This window comes from Pteropus medius, unplaced genomic scaffold, assembly GCF_902729225.1.
Source record: "Pteropus medius unplaced genomic scaffold, Ma_sr-lr_union100, whole genome shotgun sequence".
NCBI lineage: Eukaryota > Metazoa > Chordata > Mammalia > Chiroptera > Pteropodidae > Pteropus > Pteropus medius.
Window position 1 is genome coordinate 13,133,848 of NW_024355990.1, and position 19,859 is coordinate 13,153,706.

The 19,859-nt window shown below is 44.8% G+C and overlaps 1 protein-coding gene across 1 annotated transcript in view; it reads left to right on the forward strand.

Annotated features, from left to right (window-relative positions):
* Positions 1–19,859, forward strand: part of MARCHF10 (membrane associated ring-CH-type finger 10) — a 76,138-nt gene that overhangs the window by 25,434 nt on the left and 30,845 nt on the right. Inside the window, exons 4-5 of the mRNA XM_039859923.1 lie at positions 6,562–6,733; positions 18,540–18,722. Coding sequence (XP_039715857.1) covers positions 6,562–6,733; positions 18,540–18,722 — 355 coding nt within the window. The remainder of the gene's footprint in view (positions 1–6,561; positions 6,734–18,539; positions 18,723–19,859) is intronic.

Sequence of the window (19,859 nt, forward strand, 5' to 3'; positions counted from 1 at the left end):
TACAAATATAAAATAAAAGGAAGGAAAACCCCCATATAATGTTAAATCTTAATTAGAAATGTTGCTATGAACTCATGATTTTTAAAATACATGTTTCTAACTAACTCCACTGAAAGGACTTAGGAATTATGTCAGCCCCGTAGTAGTAAACACACCTGGCATGCAGATATTGGTTGCTCAATGCCATTCTCAACTAAAAGGAATCAGGGCTTCTTGGGGAAATAGCTAATTCCTGTTCTGAGGCAGCTAAAGTATGAGGTGAGACTACTTTATTGTGCCAGAAAGCAAAGACGTGCTCAAAGACTCACGTCAAGGGCCAAGTTGAACGGACTCCCCCTCGTCATTTTTGGTACAATTTGAGCATCAAAAAATTTGCAGAGGCAATTAAAGAAAACATATCCTTGAGATCACAATGATAATAAATTAAATAAATAAATGAGAGGGCGTTCTTTTTTAGAGAGGAATGCCAGCTAATAATTGTAGAAGAGATGACAGAATAAGAAAAATTATCACTTTGCTACCCCACTGTAATTATCAATACAGGCAAAGCACATCAAAAGAAACTGAAATTGTCCGAGTGAATGTTGTTAAAGAATAAGCTACTTAGTGTCGGAGCATCACCCCACAGATTACCTACTAATTACGAAAGTGGGGAAATGTAGCTTTACATCAGAGAAATCTGGCTGTCACTGCCTCACCCTAAAGATCAAACGGCATTACCTAACAGCATCGTTTGGTGCCGATGTGATATTGTAAAGGACACCATGCCACATTTAGGTTATTCATACCAAAAAAATTCTCAACCTTAATTTTATTATGAGGAAACAATCAAATTCAGAATATAGGACATTCTATGAGGCTGTGACTCTTCGGAACATTTATTTTAAAAAAAAAGTAGAAAGGACAGAGAACTAAAGACTAAAGAGACATAATAACTGCATATAATGCATGTGCCTTGATAGATCATAGATCAAAACAAGAAGCTGAAAAGACATTCGGGGGACATTTGGGTTTGAATAGGACCTACATATTAGATAATGTTATGGAACTATTAAATTTTCTTAGGTAATATAATTGTATTGTGGCTTTGTAGGAGAGGAGAAGGTCTATTTTCATAGAGAAGCACATTGAAGTATTTAGAGACATATCATGAAATCTAGTCACTTTGAAATTGTTCAGAATATAGAGATAAAGCAAATTGGCGAGGTAAAGGGTAATTCGTGTCGTTTGGAGTATTATTACAGCTTCTCCATAGATTTGAAATTTTTCAAAAGAAAGTTGAAAAAATATAGAAAGGTATCTATTGATGCAATCAATGTATTAAGTGAAACGGTCGGTATGCATGGTACGATTCTAATTTTGTAAAAAAATAATAATATTTATACGTATACATAAACAAATATGTTCACATTAGCTGCCATAACAAAGGGACCGAAAATGCGATGACTCAGTCAAGATAGTTTATTTCTCACACCTGTGACAGTCCAGGTTGGATAAATCAGATCAGCAGGCAGATCTCTTCCACTGGGACTTTCAGGGACTCAAGCTGATGATGGCTCTGTTGTCTTCAACACACAACTCTGAGTTGCTGCCTTTCTAGCCGAGGTGCAGGGCCAGAGGTTCCGAGGCAGGCTGCATATGTCACTTGTGCTACACACTCCACTTTCCTGCTGAGGCCACACCTCGTTGCTGGGGAGGCTGCAACAGTCGTTCAAGGTTAGGCAGCCACCTCCCAGCTTTGACTCTTATCACTCGGGAAGGGATTTCAGTGGGAAGCTAGTCTCCATCATAGTCACTAGAAAGGGGTCTGAAAGAATACAGCCCAAGCTATGGGCAGTTTTTATGTCAAGGTCAATGGGGTTTTGAATGTTTTAAATTTCCTTTCTTTCTCCTTGTCTTTATTTTATTCATTATAAACATGACTTTCTTTTGTAATTAAGAATTACACTTATAAAAATAAGCCACCGAAACTACAAAAAGATTATTTCACTGGCAAATTTGCAGAATGCTTTGTTTTCTCACGCTGAAGGAAACGTACAAGCTAATCTTAAATACCACATTAAGCATTTTTCTACTCAGAAACCTTCAGTTGGGCCTCATTCTCTATCACGTTGAGTCTTACTTCTTTGCTCGGATCTCAGAGCCCCCCAACATCTGACCTCATCCTATCATCCAGCTTTATTTCTCATCTCTCCTCCCCATACCCTCTGCTCTGGCCACTCACCTCGCTGTCCGAGAATGATGCCACACTTATTACTCCATCCACACCTTGACTCATGTGCTGCCTCCAGCCAAAGCCAGGTCCTATATATCCTTCAGTTCCCAGAAAACACCACCTCCTTCATGAAGCCTCCCTTGACTCCTCACCTTTTTCTGTGAGTTCCTTTGAAATTTAGAATTGGTACCACCCAATTTACCACTTAATTAAGTGTTTCGTACTTTGCTAATATAAATCTTCTCTCTCCCAGTATAAGCATCTTCTTTTTATATTCCTCACAGTGCCTAGCATGGGGTTGAAGACATAGTAGTTGCATTTACTTCTCAACTAATTCCCACGTTTTATGGCCTGTTACTTTGAGTAGGAGGTATTTTCATGGATGAGGTCCATTTGAGGGCCAAGATGTTCCTCCCAGCTAAAAGGAGAATGTGAATTCAAATAAAGGAAGGAGAAATACATTGTAGCAAAACCATACCTGAAAAATACCCAAATGAGGGCCGTCTCAATGTGCTGCTAAAAACTACACTTCGGTGTTCAAATTTTTTAAATCCAACAATTTTCTGGCCACACACGACTTCTTTCCTTACCGCCCATCACACAAAACTCCAGAGAACACTATCCACGCCTGTCCTCAAAATATGAAAATGGGTGGTCACCACCCATGCAAACCAACAGTGATCTCCATAGCACTCAAGGGTCTAATCTGCATTGTAAGAAACACCTAGCAAGTGTCAGAAGACGGGTCACGTTTGCCAGTTCAGTAGCTTGCAGCTCTAAGTTTCACCCAGAGGCCATTCCATAGTGGGATGGATAGTAATTGTGAAGCAAGTTCTAAACTCCCACGTGCCTCTGCTTCAGAGAGCAGACCCAGATCATAAGATGCACTCAGCTCAGCCCTCCATCACGTGACACGTGGCAAAAAAAAAAAAATGGGTTTTGTGCACATCCGTCTGAATTCGGTGTCCCAGCCTGGGGGAGGCAGGAGGCATTCCGGTTGAGAAAGTTTCCTGGGTCTTGGAAATGAGCCGTCAGGCAAGAGTTGGAAAATGACTTTGTCTTTTCTGTCCCTGACTACTTTAGTTCCTTTGCTCTTCTGATCATCTCTGTTCGCTATCACCTTACCATTTCAGACTCAACGTTGTTAGGTCCCTGTTTAAAAATCTAATCATTCTCCCATTCCTGAGGAAAGGCATCCCACTTTATAACTCTTGACTCTCCATTTTCCAGGAGGTCTAACTAGAATCATTAAAATGTTACTACGTCCGCCTCTGAACTTTTGAGAGAGCCGAGCCTGGGCAAGGCTCTCTCTCTACTTTAGTATGAATGATGCCAGAAGCACAAGTTGGGGATCTTTGGAAAATGTTAAGCACAAAAATAATATTCCAGGAAATAGTGATTTGAAATAACTTTGTTTAGTTAACATGAGTTTATTAGGGCTTTCTCATCGCAGTACCAACAGAGAACTTAAAGTCTATACATGTATCACGTGGTCTGGGTTTGTTTGTTTAATTGGTTTGTTTGTTTATGTTTTAGGCTTTGATTTTGAAAGAGAGCTAATTTTCTCCCCCCCAAAGGAATAGCGATGGGCTATTGCGTCCACTTCCACGTGACACTTTAACTTAGGAACATATAGGGGAAGAAATGAAAATTATAATTACTGTTCGAAATTACAAGAGGAAAAGACATAGTTTCAAAATTAACTTTAAATCAAAATAATTTAATTATTATTGTTTGAGAATCTTTACATATTGTTAAATATTTACCATTCGAGCTTTACTGTCTGAAAAAGAAATTGCGCTGTATTTTCTTAAGAGTAGGTCAGTTTCAACTGGCTATTTACGAGACGATCATAAGTGACACAGCCTTCAGAAAAAAATCAAGAGTCCAGTATAGAAACTGAGCCATCTCTCTGTTCATATCTTTGAAACAGGTGAAAATCCAGTAGGATTTTTCACTGGGGTTTTTGGTTTTGGTTTCAACAGTGGGTAGTTAATGTTCGACAATTAGTTAATTTTAAAAATGGCTGAACATGAATTAATGCCTAACTGCAAAAAGCCAACTCTTACATGGCGCTTACTATGTTCCTGGCACTGTTCTAAGTGCTATAAACACATCTTAACTCATTTAATCCACACAGAACCACCAACAGGTGGACACTGTTATGCACAGATGAGAAAATCTGAGACAGAGATGTCGCACAATAACTACGTGAAAGAGCCAGGACTCACTCTCAGGAAGCTGGGCTCTGAGTCGTAAATATCACACTTTAGTGCCAGAATAAGTTACTGCAACTTCTCCCACCCAAGGATCCTCTTCCCCAGATATTATGACGGTTTTCACGGCAAAGGATAGGTGCAAATGGCTGAGTACACGAGAAGACACGAATAAAGACACAAAAAGTTCAAGTGATTTGCCTAAAATTACTCAATGAAGTAAGCAGGAAAAGATCCAGTAGCACATTCATAGGTATTATAATTCTCTCCATCTTGGCTTTAGTTTTCAACTGACAAAACACCCACTTCCACCCACTGCAATTTCTGGACTCTTAAGCATGATTACCAACTAGAAGTAGAGTTGACGGAACCAGGAACCAGCGAAGGATGTTCTTTGAACACAGGTGCACAATTCCACATGTAACAGGCATGGTCTAATTGGCCAAGCTTGCTTTCTTTCCCCTCTTTGGTGCTACTAGAAGCTTAAGGTATAATGAATGAGTGAGAGAAGGATAAAGATGGCTTAACACCCCATCCAATAAAGTCTCTTTACCAACTCCTCCCAACTCCCCACTGCCTGGGGCAAGAATTCTCCACCCACTACTGTGAGTTGTTTGTGTTGAGCAGTTTGTGGAAGGAATTCTGTCTCTTGCTCACTGACATTGTCCTTGCCTCTGACAATCTAAGGCATCGGAATTAAAATTTGCCCACATTTCCTTTTCTGAGAAGGGAGAGCCTATTTCATGTTCTGAAATGACCTAATGGTTTCATCTTTGACATTTCGGAATAATTTTCAAGGGTTTCTGTTAAATTCCAGAATCAAAAGGGGAAAAGGAGAACAACCAATTCATTATGTCCTTTTCTTTTCCTGTGCCTTTATCTGAGAGTGGTCTGTTTTCTGGAAATGCGGGGAGAAACAACAATTATTTGTTGGAAGGCTGGATCCAGACACTAAATTACAAAGCATGATTTACAGTATTGGAGGATAAAGATCTGCCCACCTGTAGATTTGATCTTCTTTAAAGAAGACAGACGAGTAGGGGACTTTTTTAGAGTTTAGTTTGTCTTGTGTTGCACCCCTTAATTCGAAGCTATTCAGCGTATTTTCCTGAATCAAGAGCCTAAAAATGGACATGCCGCAGCTGTCAGCGAGAACGATGAAGAAGATCAATACCAACTGCCACAGCGGGGGAGATTGGGGGAACATTAATTTAGCATTGTGTGTCTGTGAAAGATGCACATGTAGGAGAGTTTAATGTTAGCATTAGGAGACAGCCCAGGTGGGTGCTGCGGGGGGAACCTGTGGTCTTGTTTGTTGCGGAGTGTATCACCTAGCAAATTATACTAACAGCAGGATCTAAATCCTTCAAGGCTGGGTTTCTCATAAGCCATTTATGTTGTTTTCGTCATTTCTTTGGTGGGTAGAAGTGTGGCAAAGTATAAAAATTATTGAACGCCTGGATAATTTTTATTGCATCTGCGAGGATGTGTTGAGATATTTTGACACTGCTTGAATCATGATTTGTCTTGGGCCTAGATTTATACTGACTCCTTTATAGCAGACTGACAAGTAGGGGACTTTTAAAAAGATTAGTCTGTCTTATGTCACACCCAATAATTCAGAATATTAAACTGAGGTCTAACTTACGCAGTCAACGCATATCTAAATTTCCTTTTCATCATCAAGTATATGATTAACACAAGGAACAATTTTCCTCACCCACCCCCAAAGTAGTTCAAATTACAAACAGCAAGAAGTTTAGAAGCACTGATAGTTTCTCCTGCTTACATATGTAGCTTTTAACATGAGCTGTTTATTGGTCATCGAATTGCTTAAGGGTCAGAAATGCATTCTTCTCATAATGTTCTACGAGATGGACCCATAAATGTACATTCTTATTATAATGTTCTACAAAACAGACTCATTAACTTTTCTATTATTTCTAAATTGATACACCCAGTCCATCAAAACCTCACTAGGGAAAGGGCGTATTGAGCACACATGGCAGGTTGCTCCGCTGTTAACTGATGGAAGGGTCACTGCATCTGGCTTGTCTTTTTTCCTTCTGCCTAGCAAAGATGACCTACCTGCTAGACCACTGATACTCAGACACCTTTCCTTTTTGGTAGAGTTCTAGTGAGGAGGATCTTCTAGCCGAACCAAAATTATCTACCAAGAATTCCGTGGTTAAGTGTGATTCCAGACTTCCAGCAATTGACCAAACATCAGTCAAGCAGAAACACAAAAGCACCATGACTAAAAGAAAACCGGAGAAAGGGAGCCCCAGCAAACCCTCTCCAGGTGAGCGCTGGTTTACTAAGATTCCCAAATTCTAAAATGCCGGTACTAAAGGCAATGACGACAGTCGAATGGGTGATGCGGGTTATACCCAGTGTTTTCCAAGTGGCTAATTCAGGTTTTGGAGGTCTGATGACTTGACGCAAATGGTAAAATTCACTTTGGAATAGAATATCAGGAGTGAATTATGCAGAGTAAGTGTCTCCACTGCCAGCATTTTCTGCCCAGTCATTGGCTTTGTGTGGCTCTGGCCTAGAATTTTGCCGCCTTTTCATCTTTTTCACCCTTCTGGGGGGATAAAGGCATTTGGCCCCAGGTGTCAAGTTTTATGACTCAGGCAAGGGCATGAAGAGGAGCTTTCACAAGCATCTGAATGGCATAATTTAGAGCCAAGAAAGAAAGTAATAAAGTCCTCCACTTCTGGGGTTGTCCTCTCTGGGAGAAAAGGGGGCTTGATAAATCCTCCCTTTTGTGCAATTTGGTAAATAATTCACTCTTTAGCTGCCTTTGAAGCCAAGACCAGTTCTCTGCTTGAGGCAGGAGTGATTTAATAGTATCCAGAAAGGGGATAAATTCAACTGAAAGTTTATGGTCCCTCGGGCTCATCCCCATCAAAGCCAACTTCTGTAGGACAAACTCAATTCTTCTGGGAACTGACGTTGAAGTTGGAGTAACTGGGCAGAAAGGTCTGCTTTCTGCTTGCAGTGGAATGGAAATGATCCAAATTAACTGCCAAAGAATTCCTGAATAGCATGCAATTCACTTACATCCAAATCACAACTACTTTCTAATCCTAAATAGCTCCTGTCATGCAACCAGCCGTCCAGTTCAGTCTTAATGCATTTTTAGAAAACGGCGATTCTCTATTAGCCACCCACATTGGATTGCTTTAATGAATTAAAAAACAAATTGACTTCTGAAATGAAGTCCTTTCAGGCAAAGTCCAACTCTCTTTCCTTATTTAATTGGGGGAGAGAAAGTATTGTCATAGTTAATTTCTCATTTTGAAGATTTTTAGTAGGAATCAGATTTTTAATTCAGCTGTTTAAGAATGAAATAGGGCAGATAAGATCATTCCCCAAATATTTCAAAATACATGTTGTAATTTATTGAATTGAGGATGTTTTTAATAGAAAAATTGAATTTAAGTTTAAATAATGCAACTCCATTCACTTGATATAATTTTTAGCCTTCTTTCTAAAACTGGGTAGCTGTTCACATGGTGTTTTGTCGTCTGTGGAGAAAAATTATTAGAATGAACATTTTAGGCCCACTTAATGATTTTTAGCTTGTCTATTCAATACAGATGTAAGTTCTCCATATGGAACTTACAACACTGACAAAAAGGATGACTTAATTCACTTTACCTTCCGTAAGATGACAAATTGGAAGAATTACTAGATTGGAAAACACCAAGGTTTAGGCGAGAGAGCAAGTTGGCAGGAAGATCTCTATTTCATCAAACGAGGAATATTACTTGTATTGAAAGCCTTTAAAACCCATCAGCTTTCTCATCACATTATGGCCCCAAACCTGTCCCAGACCCATGTAGCCGTGAGCAGAACCGTGGCCTGGCTGTCCAGCAAGTGTAGCAATCCTGGTGATTGACATCAGTTGGCATAGAAGCCACGTCTATTGTGAGGCAAACTGGGCTGGTCGTGAAGTCGGCTAAAAGCAAAGCCTTGGTGTACTACGATCCATTCGACTGACACGTGTAGAATCATCCTCAGAGTTCCTTGATTAGCATAGCAAAATGAGAGCCAAGAGACATGGTGAGTCTCTTCAGGAGAAGTCCAGTTGACTGGTGGTGACAACTGAAAAAATTCAGATAAATACCCTGCTATTATAGAAAAAGACGATTTGGGACCTGAATTATCTGGACACGCTGACCCAATTCACCAGGTAAATTTATGGTTTCCTGCTTTTTTCACCTCTGTAGAGAAACATTTTCCAAAAGCGTTTTGGGAGCAATCCAAAGTTGGTAGTGAGTCCCCAAACTTCTTTCCCTCTCAGACCTCAAATTCTGTGTAAAACCGAAGGATCGAACACAGTGAAATCCCTTTGCAACATCTGCCCGATTGGTTAACCTTCCATACAGTGTTACGCCAGACTTTTACTGAATAAATCAACATAGCTGGGGAAAGCGGCTTGACTTACATGCAAGTCTACGTAACAATAATCCATGTCATAAAAGAGTTTCTCCTTATATGTGAACTGCCATCTAGAACTCCTAAAAAAATGACTATTTACGATATAGGAACCGTCAGTGTCTTCTACACGTAGATTAATAACCGAAAAGGCATCGGATTTTCTTTGTTCTTCACACTCTATGAGGAGGAATTCAGGCGTTTTAAATGAAGGTCATACGTTCCATGGAACTGTTTCTAAATGAGTTGGCTTGTGCTTACCCCTGCTCTCTCTCCATGCAGTGGGGTGTGCGGATTTGGGGCGTGCAAGAGCTTTGACGTCAGAATGCTTGCTTTAGCACCTGGGCCTCATTTCTTATTTGCTATGTACCTTTGGACAAGTAACTTCTCTGTGCCTCAGTTTCCTCATCTGTAAAATGGGGGTGGGGGGATCAAAACAGATCCTACCTGCTACGATTGCTTGGAAATTCAATGATAAAAACACATGTTCAGTGATTAGAAGAGCGTCCGCCATCACAAGCCCTTGATACATCATAGCATCATGAATCTAGCACATGAGAGCTGCATTTATTAGGGAGAACGAACTAGAAAACTGTTTTGTCTTAATGTGGTCCCCCTCCCCCTAGTCTTTGTTTCCTTTGCCAAAAAAATCAGTTATATTTTTTAAATCCTAACATAAATGCAGGCACAGATGCTTTTACTATACCCTGAATTTCCAAACCAAAACACCAAATGGAAAAAAAATAATAATAATAATCAGAAAGCATTTACCAAGCCAGAGATTTGCTTTATCACCAAAAAGACATGGAAAATCCAAGCAGAGTCAAGACCCGACTGGGTCTGATGTGCAACTGATGCAGAAATCCTATTTCGTGATTAAGGTGAACACTGATACAGGGTGAGAAATAAGCCTAGCAGAGTAAGGTATTCTTATTTCAGAATTCTGGATGTGATGATCGGTGAGAAGCAGAGCAGTCCGCAAGCCCAACAAGTACAGGGGGACAGGGCAGTACAGGGAGCCATGGTGGCCGCCAATGCTCCTGGACTCCTTCCTGTTTCCCAGACCCCGCCCAGCCCCAGCCCCAGCCCCAGCCGGAGCTGGAAAGGAGCCACCTCTCCTTTCCCAGGACACGTAGAGGCATCCAAAGGCCTCTGTGCTGTGGGGTTCTGGCTCTGGGGTCCTAAAGCGTACTCTACCCGGTGCCAGGCATGTGGGGAGAGAGGGTGCCCCCTCCTGCCCTCTCCTCTCACCTAAAGGTCGGCCATAGCCTCCTAGTTATATGCCAGGAAAATGGATCTGGATGGAGTCCTGTTAGCCTGCTTCCAAAATCTTGCCCTTTAAAACAAAGCCAAGCATTCCGAAATTATCCCCACTTATTATCGAGTCCAACGTTAGTCATTACCACACTCGGATTTGTAAGAGCAGCAAAACCAATTCAGCCTAATAGTGGCTTATCGTGAAGACATGTTCTTATATAACCGAGGAAAAGCAGTGAATTCAGCTCTATAAAGATAAACATCTAAAATAACTGTGGTCTCTTTTGAATTGGGAAACATTTATTTGAAGAGCATCTTGGAAGAGAAATTTGAAGCAAATCCCAAATCTTCATAACTCACCTTGCATGTAAATTCTGATGAAGATTTTCTCTGAAAGGCCAAGATTAATAGGTTTCCAGGCAAGTCCTCTGGTGTCCAACAACTTTCCAAGCCATCTGCCCAAGTTAGAAAACAACCAACATAAGTAAATGCTCCCAGTCTATACAGATAACCATAATCCTCAGTTCCTCTGTGATAATGCTTCCAAGACAGGGGTTCAGAGATGTCACAGAGCCCAGAATTTGAAGTCCTGACTCAGAATCCTCATCTACCACTTTATAGCCCTATAAATGTGAACTGGCAACTTCTCCAAACTCAGTTTCCTCATCAGCAAAATGGAGTTCTTACCTGCCTCACCAGGTAGACAGGAGGACTAAAATCCTGGGTCTAGACGAGGCCTTAGGTAAGGGTTAATCCCCAGTCCTCCCTCTGTTTGCGAAGCCTGTTCCCAACACCATATGCTGCTCTCAGGTTAGCATCTTTATAAGAGTTTGAGATGTAAGAAAGGTTATAACTTGATTATAAAATAGTTTAACTATTTGATTAGCAGTCAAATTTATCCAGTGTCTGTGGAACGCTAGCTAATACATTCGATTGCCCCCACACTGCCAGGGTGCATGACACTGGGGTACATGGGTTTTCTCACTTGTCAGTCACCCGCAGAGCACTGCAGCATTCATTTACTGCATGCTTACCTGCCAGCCACTGCATGGGTCCCGAAAATACAGAAATAAAACACAGAGGACCTGCCCTCCAGGGGCCCATGGCCTAGTGGAAGGGCAGGATGCCAGCAAGCCCTGATCAAGGTAAGTAAGGTCTCAGAGCTTTGGGAGGGGTGAACAGGGTGAAAATCCCGAAGGACAGGGAGTTTAGCCAGGGGCAGAAGGCAAGAAAGACAGGCCCAGCAGGATGTGCTAAGTGTGCAAAGACGTAGGGGAGTGAGAGACTGACAGAGAGACGCTGAAGGGCTACAAATCGTCTCGGACCTTGTGTCTCCGGGTGTCCCCAGACTGTAAGCAGAGGCGTCACCTGAGAGCTTGTTAGAAAAATGGAACCTCACGTCCCAACCCGGACTTCCTGAATCAGAACCCGCCTTTACCAAGAGCTCTGCACAAACCTGCCTTTAACAAGTTTGAGAAGCTCTGGTTTAGGGTCAGGCTACAAATCAGGAGGTATAGAGTGTAAAGTAGACACCGTATAGGCAGGCAAGGACCAGGTCCTCAAGGGCCTTGAACGTTATGCTGAAGAGGATGGAGCATCAGCCAGGCACGGGGGGCTAAGCAGGAAGTGATGCACTTAGATCGGCATTTTATTTACTTAAAAAAATTTTTTTTCAATTACAGTTGACATTCAATAATACATATATTGGTTTCAGATGTGATTAGACATTTGTATAACTTACGAAGTGATCCCCCCGATAAGTCTAGTACCCACCTGAAGATAGATCAGTATTTTAAAAGATGGCTCTGGCTGGAGCACAAAAAAGGGGACCGGCTGGGAGGGTGACGGCGTCAGACACAGGCCAACAGGCCAGACAAGAAGTAGTTGCCATGGACCCGGAGAGAAGTGAGGAGGGCTTGACCTGGAGCAAAAGCAGACTAGATAAAGCGGGCCTGGGCTTGAGGGATGCTGAAGGAAGAAAGCCTCGTGGGACCTGGGGACTGTTGGGTGTGGGGATAAGGAAAAAGGAGGAATTAAAGAGAACTCGGAGTTCTGGCCCAGAAAAACTAGGCCAGTGGCGGTTGCCTTTGCCAAGGCTGAAAAAGTGAGAAGAGGTGGGCTCCTTTCCGTGGGTGTTGCCTTTGAGGGGCGGGCAGAAGGGGCAGGAGGAAATGGCAGGAAGCACCCAGGCACCCAGGCACCCAGGTCTGAGGCCCCCGGCTGTCAGTAGGAATCCAAGGGCCTGCAGGGAGCAAGAGGCAGCCGAAACGAAGAGTGTCTCCCCTGTGAGGGTGGATGGAGTACGAAGAGATACGATAAGAAGAGTTAAGGGAAGAATGAGAGAAGACAACTACAGAGAAATGATTCAAGAAGTAGGAGCCACCGCAGGAGCGGAGGGAGGCATCTGGAAAGGAAGGAGTGGATAAAAGCGTCAGATCCTACAGAGGACTCGAGTAAATAAGGACTGAGACCCCTCCGTTACAGGCACAGGCGTTCCTCGGAAATGTTGCTGATTCAGTTGCAGACCTTCGGAAGAAAGCGATTATCGCAACAAAACGAGTGGGAATGTTTCTGCGGGTGGAGAGTCCCACCTCCCACCTGGGAAGTACAATAGAGCAGATCCCGTCGGACAGCGAGATACGCTTTTAGTGGTTTTCAACTGGATGGTCAAAAACGATGGCCTTTTAGAGTTGGAACTGATTTTCGCTGCAGCATTTCCTAAACTTCTCTGATGATAAGAATCACCAGGAAGGTGCTTAATTAAAATATTCATGCCTGGTTTCCAGTTCCCGATCCAGAGCATCAGAATCACCACTCCGGGACCTGCAAAACTGCTTTTAACGTGCGCTACAGGTGATTCTCGTCACAGAGGTTTGGGCCCTATCTCAGAGCCTTGCTTCTCAGGCTTTAAAGTTCATGAGAGACACCCAGGGACCTTGATAAACCGCAGATTCTGATTTGGTAGGTTTGGGCGGGCTGGGTTTCTGAGTTTCTCAGAAGCTCCCAGGTGATGTCTGTGCTGCTGATCCAAGGACCACTCCTTGGAGGAGCAAGGCTAGAGAGAACACCTATCTCATTTTGCGGATGAGGAAACAGGTTTTGGGAAGATAAGCAGTTGATCCAAGGTGACCCAGCTGGTTAGTGGCAGAGCCGAGAGATTTGTCACACATGAGGGGGGTCTCTCTGATCGTGACTTCTCCGTCAGGCGCCCATATTCTGCCTCCAGCAGGGTTGGCAGGTGGAGTGCGAGGTTAGTGAACAAATCATTAACTTCACTTGGACACCTCCCTCGTCCACCTGCTTTCTCAACCCTTGGTCCCTTTCCCTTCCCATAATCCCACCAGGATCTCTCCGCTTCTTTCGCTGTTCTCAAGCTTCCCGTCTGCAGCAGAAAGGCCAGACTAAGGCATGACCACCACCTCCAGCCGGGTGCAGCTGGAGGACTGGGGCGGGGGAAGCCTTACCGAAGTGAGACCCCGCCGGCCGCCATATGCTGCTGCCAGCACAGCTAATTAGACGGGCCGTGGGAGCGGAGAAGGGACCGAGAGCTTCCACATGGGAACTTAGTGGGGAGATAACTTTCCTGCATCTGTCAAGGACTCCAGAGACTGTTGGCTGGAAAAGGGTGTGATGGCTGATGCCATTTCCCTGGTTAACTCTTCAGTGACCTTGAGATCCACATACTAGGTGCCTCCTGCCCCATGACACCTGGAGACGCCACCCCCGAAGAACAGGTTTTGAGTTTCGATCCCTTCGCAGACTTTTTCATGTCCTTCCCCACTGTGAGTGCTGCTTCCTTACTGCTCTTTTTCTTTTGTGCAGGTGACAGCAGCGAGCACCCCCTGTTCTGTGTTGAATATTCCCCTTACTGCTCCGTCTTTGCTTTCTCTCCCGTCCTGCAGCCCAATACCAGTTACTGCTGCCTCGTCCTGCCACTAGTGCCACCTGCCTCCCCAGTGGCCCAGGACCGTCCCACCCAGCTCCCTCCAGTTCACTTTCCCTCCTTCGCGAGCCCCACTTCCTCCTCCCCGGGCCCAGGGCCCCTGTCTCCAGCAGCCCTGTGCTATTTCCCAGTCTCCTGCCCCACCCCGGCAGAGACCCCTGTGCTGTGCCTGCCTGGCCCCAGACGGCCCAGTAAAATTTACCTTATGTGGTAAGTCGCCCTCGGCAAGGCACACAGCACCGTAGAGTCAGGGAGAGGGGGACACCAGGCTCCCAGAAGGCAGGCGGATGGGAGGGGGCCCAGAGGGCAATGCCATGACCAACCAACACCGGGCGGTGTGGCGTGCAGGGGAGCAGGAAGATGAGACAGCTGCCGCCACGTCACTCAACTCGCTTCTAGCGCCGAGGAGTGAGCTACCAATAAAATCCCATCCTCTCTCGAGAGACTCATTTGATTTCTTCACTCCTGTGTCTGGCACACTCTGGAACGTCACCACCAGAAACCGATCAGGCTCTCGCGTGGGCCGTGTGAATGCACGCGCCCCCAGGCGGCCCCGAGAGGGGGCGCAGGGGCAGGGCCTGGGGAAAGAAAGCACGGGCTGGAACGGCAAGCCCGTTCAGAACCACACTGAGCAGGGACAAATTGAGGGCTCAGTCGCTGTTTACATTCCCTTTCCTGCCTACTTATTAGGTGCTACATTTCCCCAAATCAAAAAATCCCACCTCCTGGGGTCCAAAATAAAACATCTTTATGGTACGTCATTAAGCTTTAATTAAGATCCCCTCTGGGTATGCGAGACAACACACACTTCCAGCACTCTCGCATGGGGAGATAGATGGGCCTGTTACGTGTGACGGTACAGAAAGCCGCCTGTTACACGAAGGCAGCACCAGCGCTGGTGATTAAGCTGTAATTCTTCCCACGATCTAAATTAAAGGAAGCAATAAAAATTTAAGGCATCTCTCAGACAGAATCTTAGCACCTGCTGGGTACCAGGCGTCCGAGTCAAGGTAGTGAGGGGTAGGGGGAAAGGGTCAGGAACGGCATTTTTCATTCTTTGTGTCTATCGAGAACTACATCTGTGTATGACAAGTGATGTGAGGGACCGAACAGTTATCAGCGGCATGGAATTAATACGTACTATTAAATGGACTTTCATAGTCGTCGAGAGCTTGTATAAATATGAGATTCCTGCCTTTATTAACTTTCCTGGCCAAATTAAGAACTATTCAGTCAAATAATTACAGTGTTCCAGCATTATCAAATGAACTGAGGCATCGCCTTGCTCAGATGCTAGAACAAAGTATGGGTTTCGTGATGTCCAAAGCAAACCAGGGTCTTCCCAAGATTCACTAACAAACTTTAGGATGGTGAGTTGCCTGGCAACAAATCTCCTGAACATAATGCCCTCCCTTCTCTGTAAGGTGAAGGGCCCGTCCTGCCACCTGCAGAGGGAGTGATATTTCATCTTCCAGGGTAAATACGACTTGGTCTTCCTGCAGATTACTATATGTCGCATGCCACCGTGAGGGCAATCCTAGAAAAGCCCCAAACGTCTGCCATTTGTTCACTTTTGGGAATGTGTCCTGAGGTGATTAGGAACTGGAGTCCCGGTACACACAAACTGTTCAGTCTAAGTCACCCCGTTATGACTGCAATCGCAGGTGGAGGAAGGGGGGCTCTTTCACAAGAGTCAGCTTTCCGTAGAACCTAAAAGGTTTCACGCGGAAGAAGTCAACGATGCAGCCAAATTAGATTATAATCTTTAAGGTCATGACCAAAGCGTCTTACTCATCTTCTTGAACCCTCAAAATATGGCATAGCCAAGACACACAGCTATTTGTTGAGCAAATGATAATAGAAAGAGAGTTGCTATTTACCTTTCGGACTTTGTAAAAGGATAGAGGGTGTCGGGAATGAAGGCTGCCGAAGAAGTTATTCTCAACCTGTGACGCTTGCATAACAATAAGTTCCTGGTCAAGTTCAGTTATCTCATGGGAGTGGCTTCGGCCTTCCAATTTTTAGTAGTATTTTTATCATGATTTATAGTAGAAGTGGCAGCTACTACTTTTAGCAGTTAGTATGTGCCAGACACCAAGTTGGACCATCTATCTGCATGCATTATTGCTAAACTTTACGCTAACTCAACAAGATAGGAATATTCCCATTTTACAGTCGCCGATACTGATGTTCAAGTTGCCAAAGGTAAGAAGATCCCGCCTGCACTACCAGCGGTGGCTTCTTCATTGCCAAACAATCTCTAGTCATTCAGCTTAATTAGTTTGCTGAAAGCTTGATTAGCGCAGGCATGGTCATGGAAAGCATTTTGGTAATCATTTAAGAGGTCCGATGCTTTGAAGAAAGCACTTTTCTGAATAACAAAACAGCCTGCTACCTTCGGCCATCTAGGGTGTTTTGCACAAGAAAAAAAAACTTGTCCTACTTTTAAAATTTCCCATAGTTTTAGCTGAATGCATCTTCTCGAGCCCTGGAGTATTACTAGGCGAGTATTATTTTTCTGCAGGAGAAAGCGAGGCAACACACGGGCTGGCTAAGACAGGGTCCTCATTTAAGGAGCTTACAGTCCCGCTGGGGAGAAAAGACACATACGTTAGGCAATTGCAGAAGATTTCCATGCTAAAGGTCATAAGAACCATGTCAATTCTGGCCATAGTGAAGTCAGAGCAGACAAGGGGAACCTAATACAGAAAACAGACCTGGAAGGACCTACTGGCTGGCAGACCCTCTGAGAGGGAGGATCACTCCCCTTGAGTGTGTACAGGGTATGGATGGGGTGGGGAGTGGGGGCGCTGTGGGCCTTGTGACTGTTCTGATGCCTGGGGTGTGAAGGACATTGGAATATTCTGTTGGGATTCCTGCTGGGAATCAAAGTGAAATGCTTGTGACCAGGACCTTTGGGCCAGGTCTCAAATATGCACGGGACAGGGCATGAGCCCCAAGCCTGCCCCTTCCCTAGTCTGCCCTCTGCTTCTTCCTCGGTAAATAAGAATCCTGATGCTTCCTTCCCTGTCAGTCAGGTGAGAGGCAGGAGGCAGTTGTTGACTTCTGAGAGCTGGAGAGGGAGGAGGCCTCAAGGAAAAGCCGCAGGTCTGGAGGAAAGCAGCCCCCTCGGTGTTAAGCCTGATCCCTCCTCCTCTTGGTCAGTGAAACCGTGTTTAATCACCACCCTCCACCCTCCAAAGACTATATTCTTGTTTTCTAGAGAACTCTCCTCTCCTTCCTGGTCACGCCCACAGCTTCTCTGGGCTCCATCAACTTGCCCTAAGCCAGAACCAACACCACCATCAGCTCCCCTCTTCTAGTAAGTTCTCTGTCTTGGGCACAGCACCCTCTGCCTTCCCCCTCCTGGGCCCTGTCAGGGAAAGGAGGTAGTATCTATATAGTCGTCCCATTAAACTAGGCTTCAGGGGCTGCCAAGGAGAACTTCATTCCTTTCCCGAATCTGGATGAAAACTATTCACTCAACCACAACTTACACTCTGGACCATAAATCCAATTGTCTTCACGTGCCAGGGCTGCTCTCTCGCACACAACTCAGGGACCCTTCCCAGCTCTACCCGTGTTGCCTGCTGGCTACGGCTATTTGTGGAATCTCTGAACTGTCCAAAAGGGGATGAGCCAGGAAAATCCTCTTGGAAGGGTTTAGTCCAGATATTCACAATTTTAACTGCTTGTGAACTCAAGAACTTGTAGAGATGCATGGAAAACACCAAAACTCTTCCCCAAACTCACGTGCACTGATGTGTTATACCTGTGAAGAAAGAACCTGAGATGATTCATGCCAAAAGTAACCTAATTTAAAATGTGAATTAAAAAAACCCATTGGGAATCCAATCCATGTTAGCACTCCAGCTACCGACTTCCTGTGAGTGTGTCACCCTATCACAGTGGCGGGCAGTGCAAAGGCGAGAAAAAAGGTATATGGTCCCCAGATGCTTTGGGACTCTGTTGGGAGGCCATGTTAGCTGCTAATAAACAACCTGAGGATATGAAAATGCAGGTACGAAACAGGCTGTGATTCAAACTTGGCTGACATGTAAGGAGCAGGGCCTCTGTGTGTCCCAACTATAGAATGTTCTTGATAGTGGTACCAGCAGGCCCACCCCAACATCAATGAGTTGGAAGCTAGAAACTTCTCAGCAAAAGGCCCCTACAGACTCTGCATTGCAGGCATCACGGGTGCTCATTAACAGTTATAACAGCTTTGTAAAGTAGGTATTATTATTTCCATGTAACAGGTGGGGAAACTGAGGCTTTGAGAGGTGATTTGCCCAGGCCCACGTGGCTTTAAGGTCACACAGGTTTCAAATCCAACCCTTCTCTGACCTCCTCAGTCCATTCTCTCAACTGCCTTCCCCTTCGCAGGCCCTTTGAGTATTCTTCATACGGAAGATGTTTTCTTGTAAAAAATTAATTATTGAAAAGATTTTGCACCTTTCAGCAGCCCAGGCATCACAGATTTTGTCAAGGAAGAGGAGGCCAAACCTGGGGAGACTGACCGTCAGCCCAGATCTGGAGAGTCCAAGAGCATCTAGCCCAGACGTGCAGAGCCCAAGAGCGTCTGGGGACAGAAGCAGACAGAAATTGCAGCTGCCAGTGAGGGCACCGGCCCTCAGGGGAGCAGGTAAGGACCAGTGTGGTTCATGCTTCTTGGTCCTCAGAGAGGAGAACTGACTTGTGCTGTAACCTGATAAATTTTATAGGGTTTTTAAAGCCTCACGCTTTTCTGTGAAGGAAAATGTATCTTAAAATGGAGCTTAACAGGTTTTAAAAGCAAACCATTGGATCTAGTTTCCTTCTCCAAGGGAGGCTGGTGGGCAAAGGCAGGGCAGGGAGGAGTTTATTTTTTGTTTTTCTCCGTCATTATTCCACAAGCGTGACTGTGCGTGGTTTTGTGTGGGTGCCCGCTATTAGGCTTCCAGAGAGGGCATTTGGGTGGTGGGTGGTGGGATTTAGGGAAAGGTGGGAGGTGGAGAAGTAGTCTACTGCTCTGGGAATATCTTGCTTGGCCACAATTTTCATCCGCCTCCCAGGAGATGAGGATGGGTGTCTGTGGGTGGCGGACTGCTCACCTCCCACAGAGGTCTCTGCTCTGATCCAAGGGGTCAAGATCTTAATGTGTAAGAAATAACATCAAAATGAATACATGCTGTATTTCAAAATGCCGGTGTAACGGACACCTCCTCTTTCAGTCCTGAGCATCCATCCTAAGGGCCTAAGCCATGCTGCTCTGCTATCCATGTTGCCCTCTCCTGTGGTGGCAGAAGGACAGGACCCAAGGGACCCTCGTGGGACTCAGGAAAGCCACACTTGACAGCCAACCTTGCCATGGACCCATTCTTCTTTTTAAGGAAACCACTGAGCAATATTCGTCCTCGCTACCCACTGAACACAGTAGTCCTTATTTTAAAATATGATATAGACTGCGGTGGACACATGTAAATATAGAAGATATTATTTGGATGGCTTGGAATTAGGGACAATTAGAGCATATGTGAACCTATAGCAACTAGATGTCTCCAGGCCTCCAGTGATCTAAGGCGGGGGTCTCCAACCCCCTGGCTGTGGACCGGTACTGGTCCTTGGCCTGTTAGGAACTGGGCTGCCCAGCAGGAGGTGAGTGGAGGGCTGGCAAGCAAGGGAAACTTCACCTGTATTTGCAGCCGCTTCCCAGCACTGGCATCTCTGCCTCGGCTCTACCTTAGGTCTGCTGGAAAGGGCAGACCTCACTTCTAATTCCAGCTCTTCTTCCTCCTAGTGG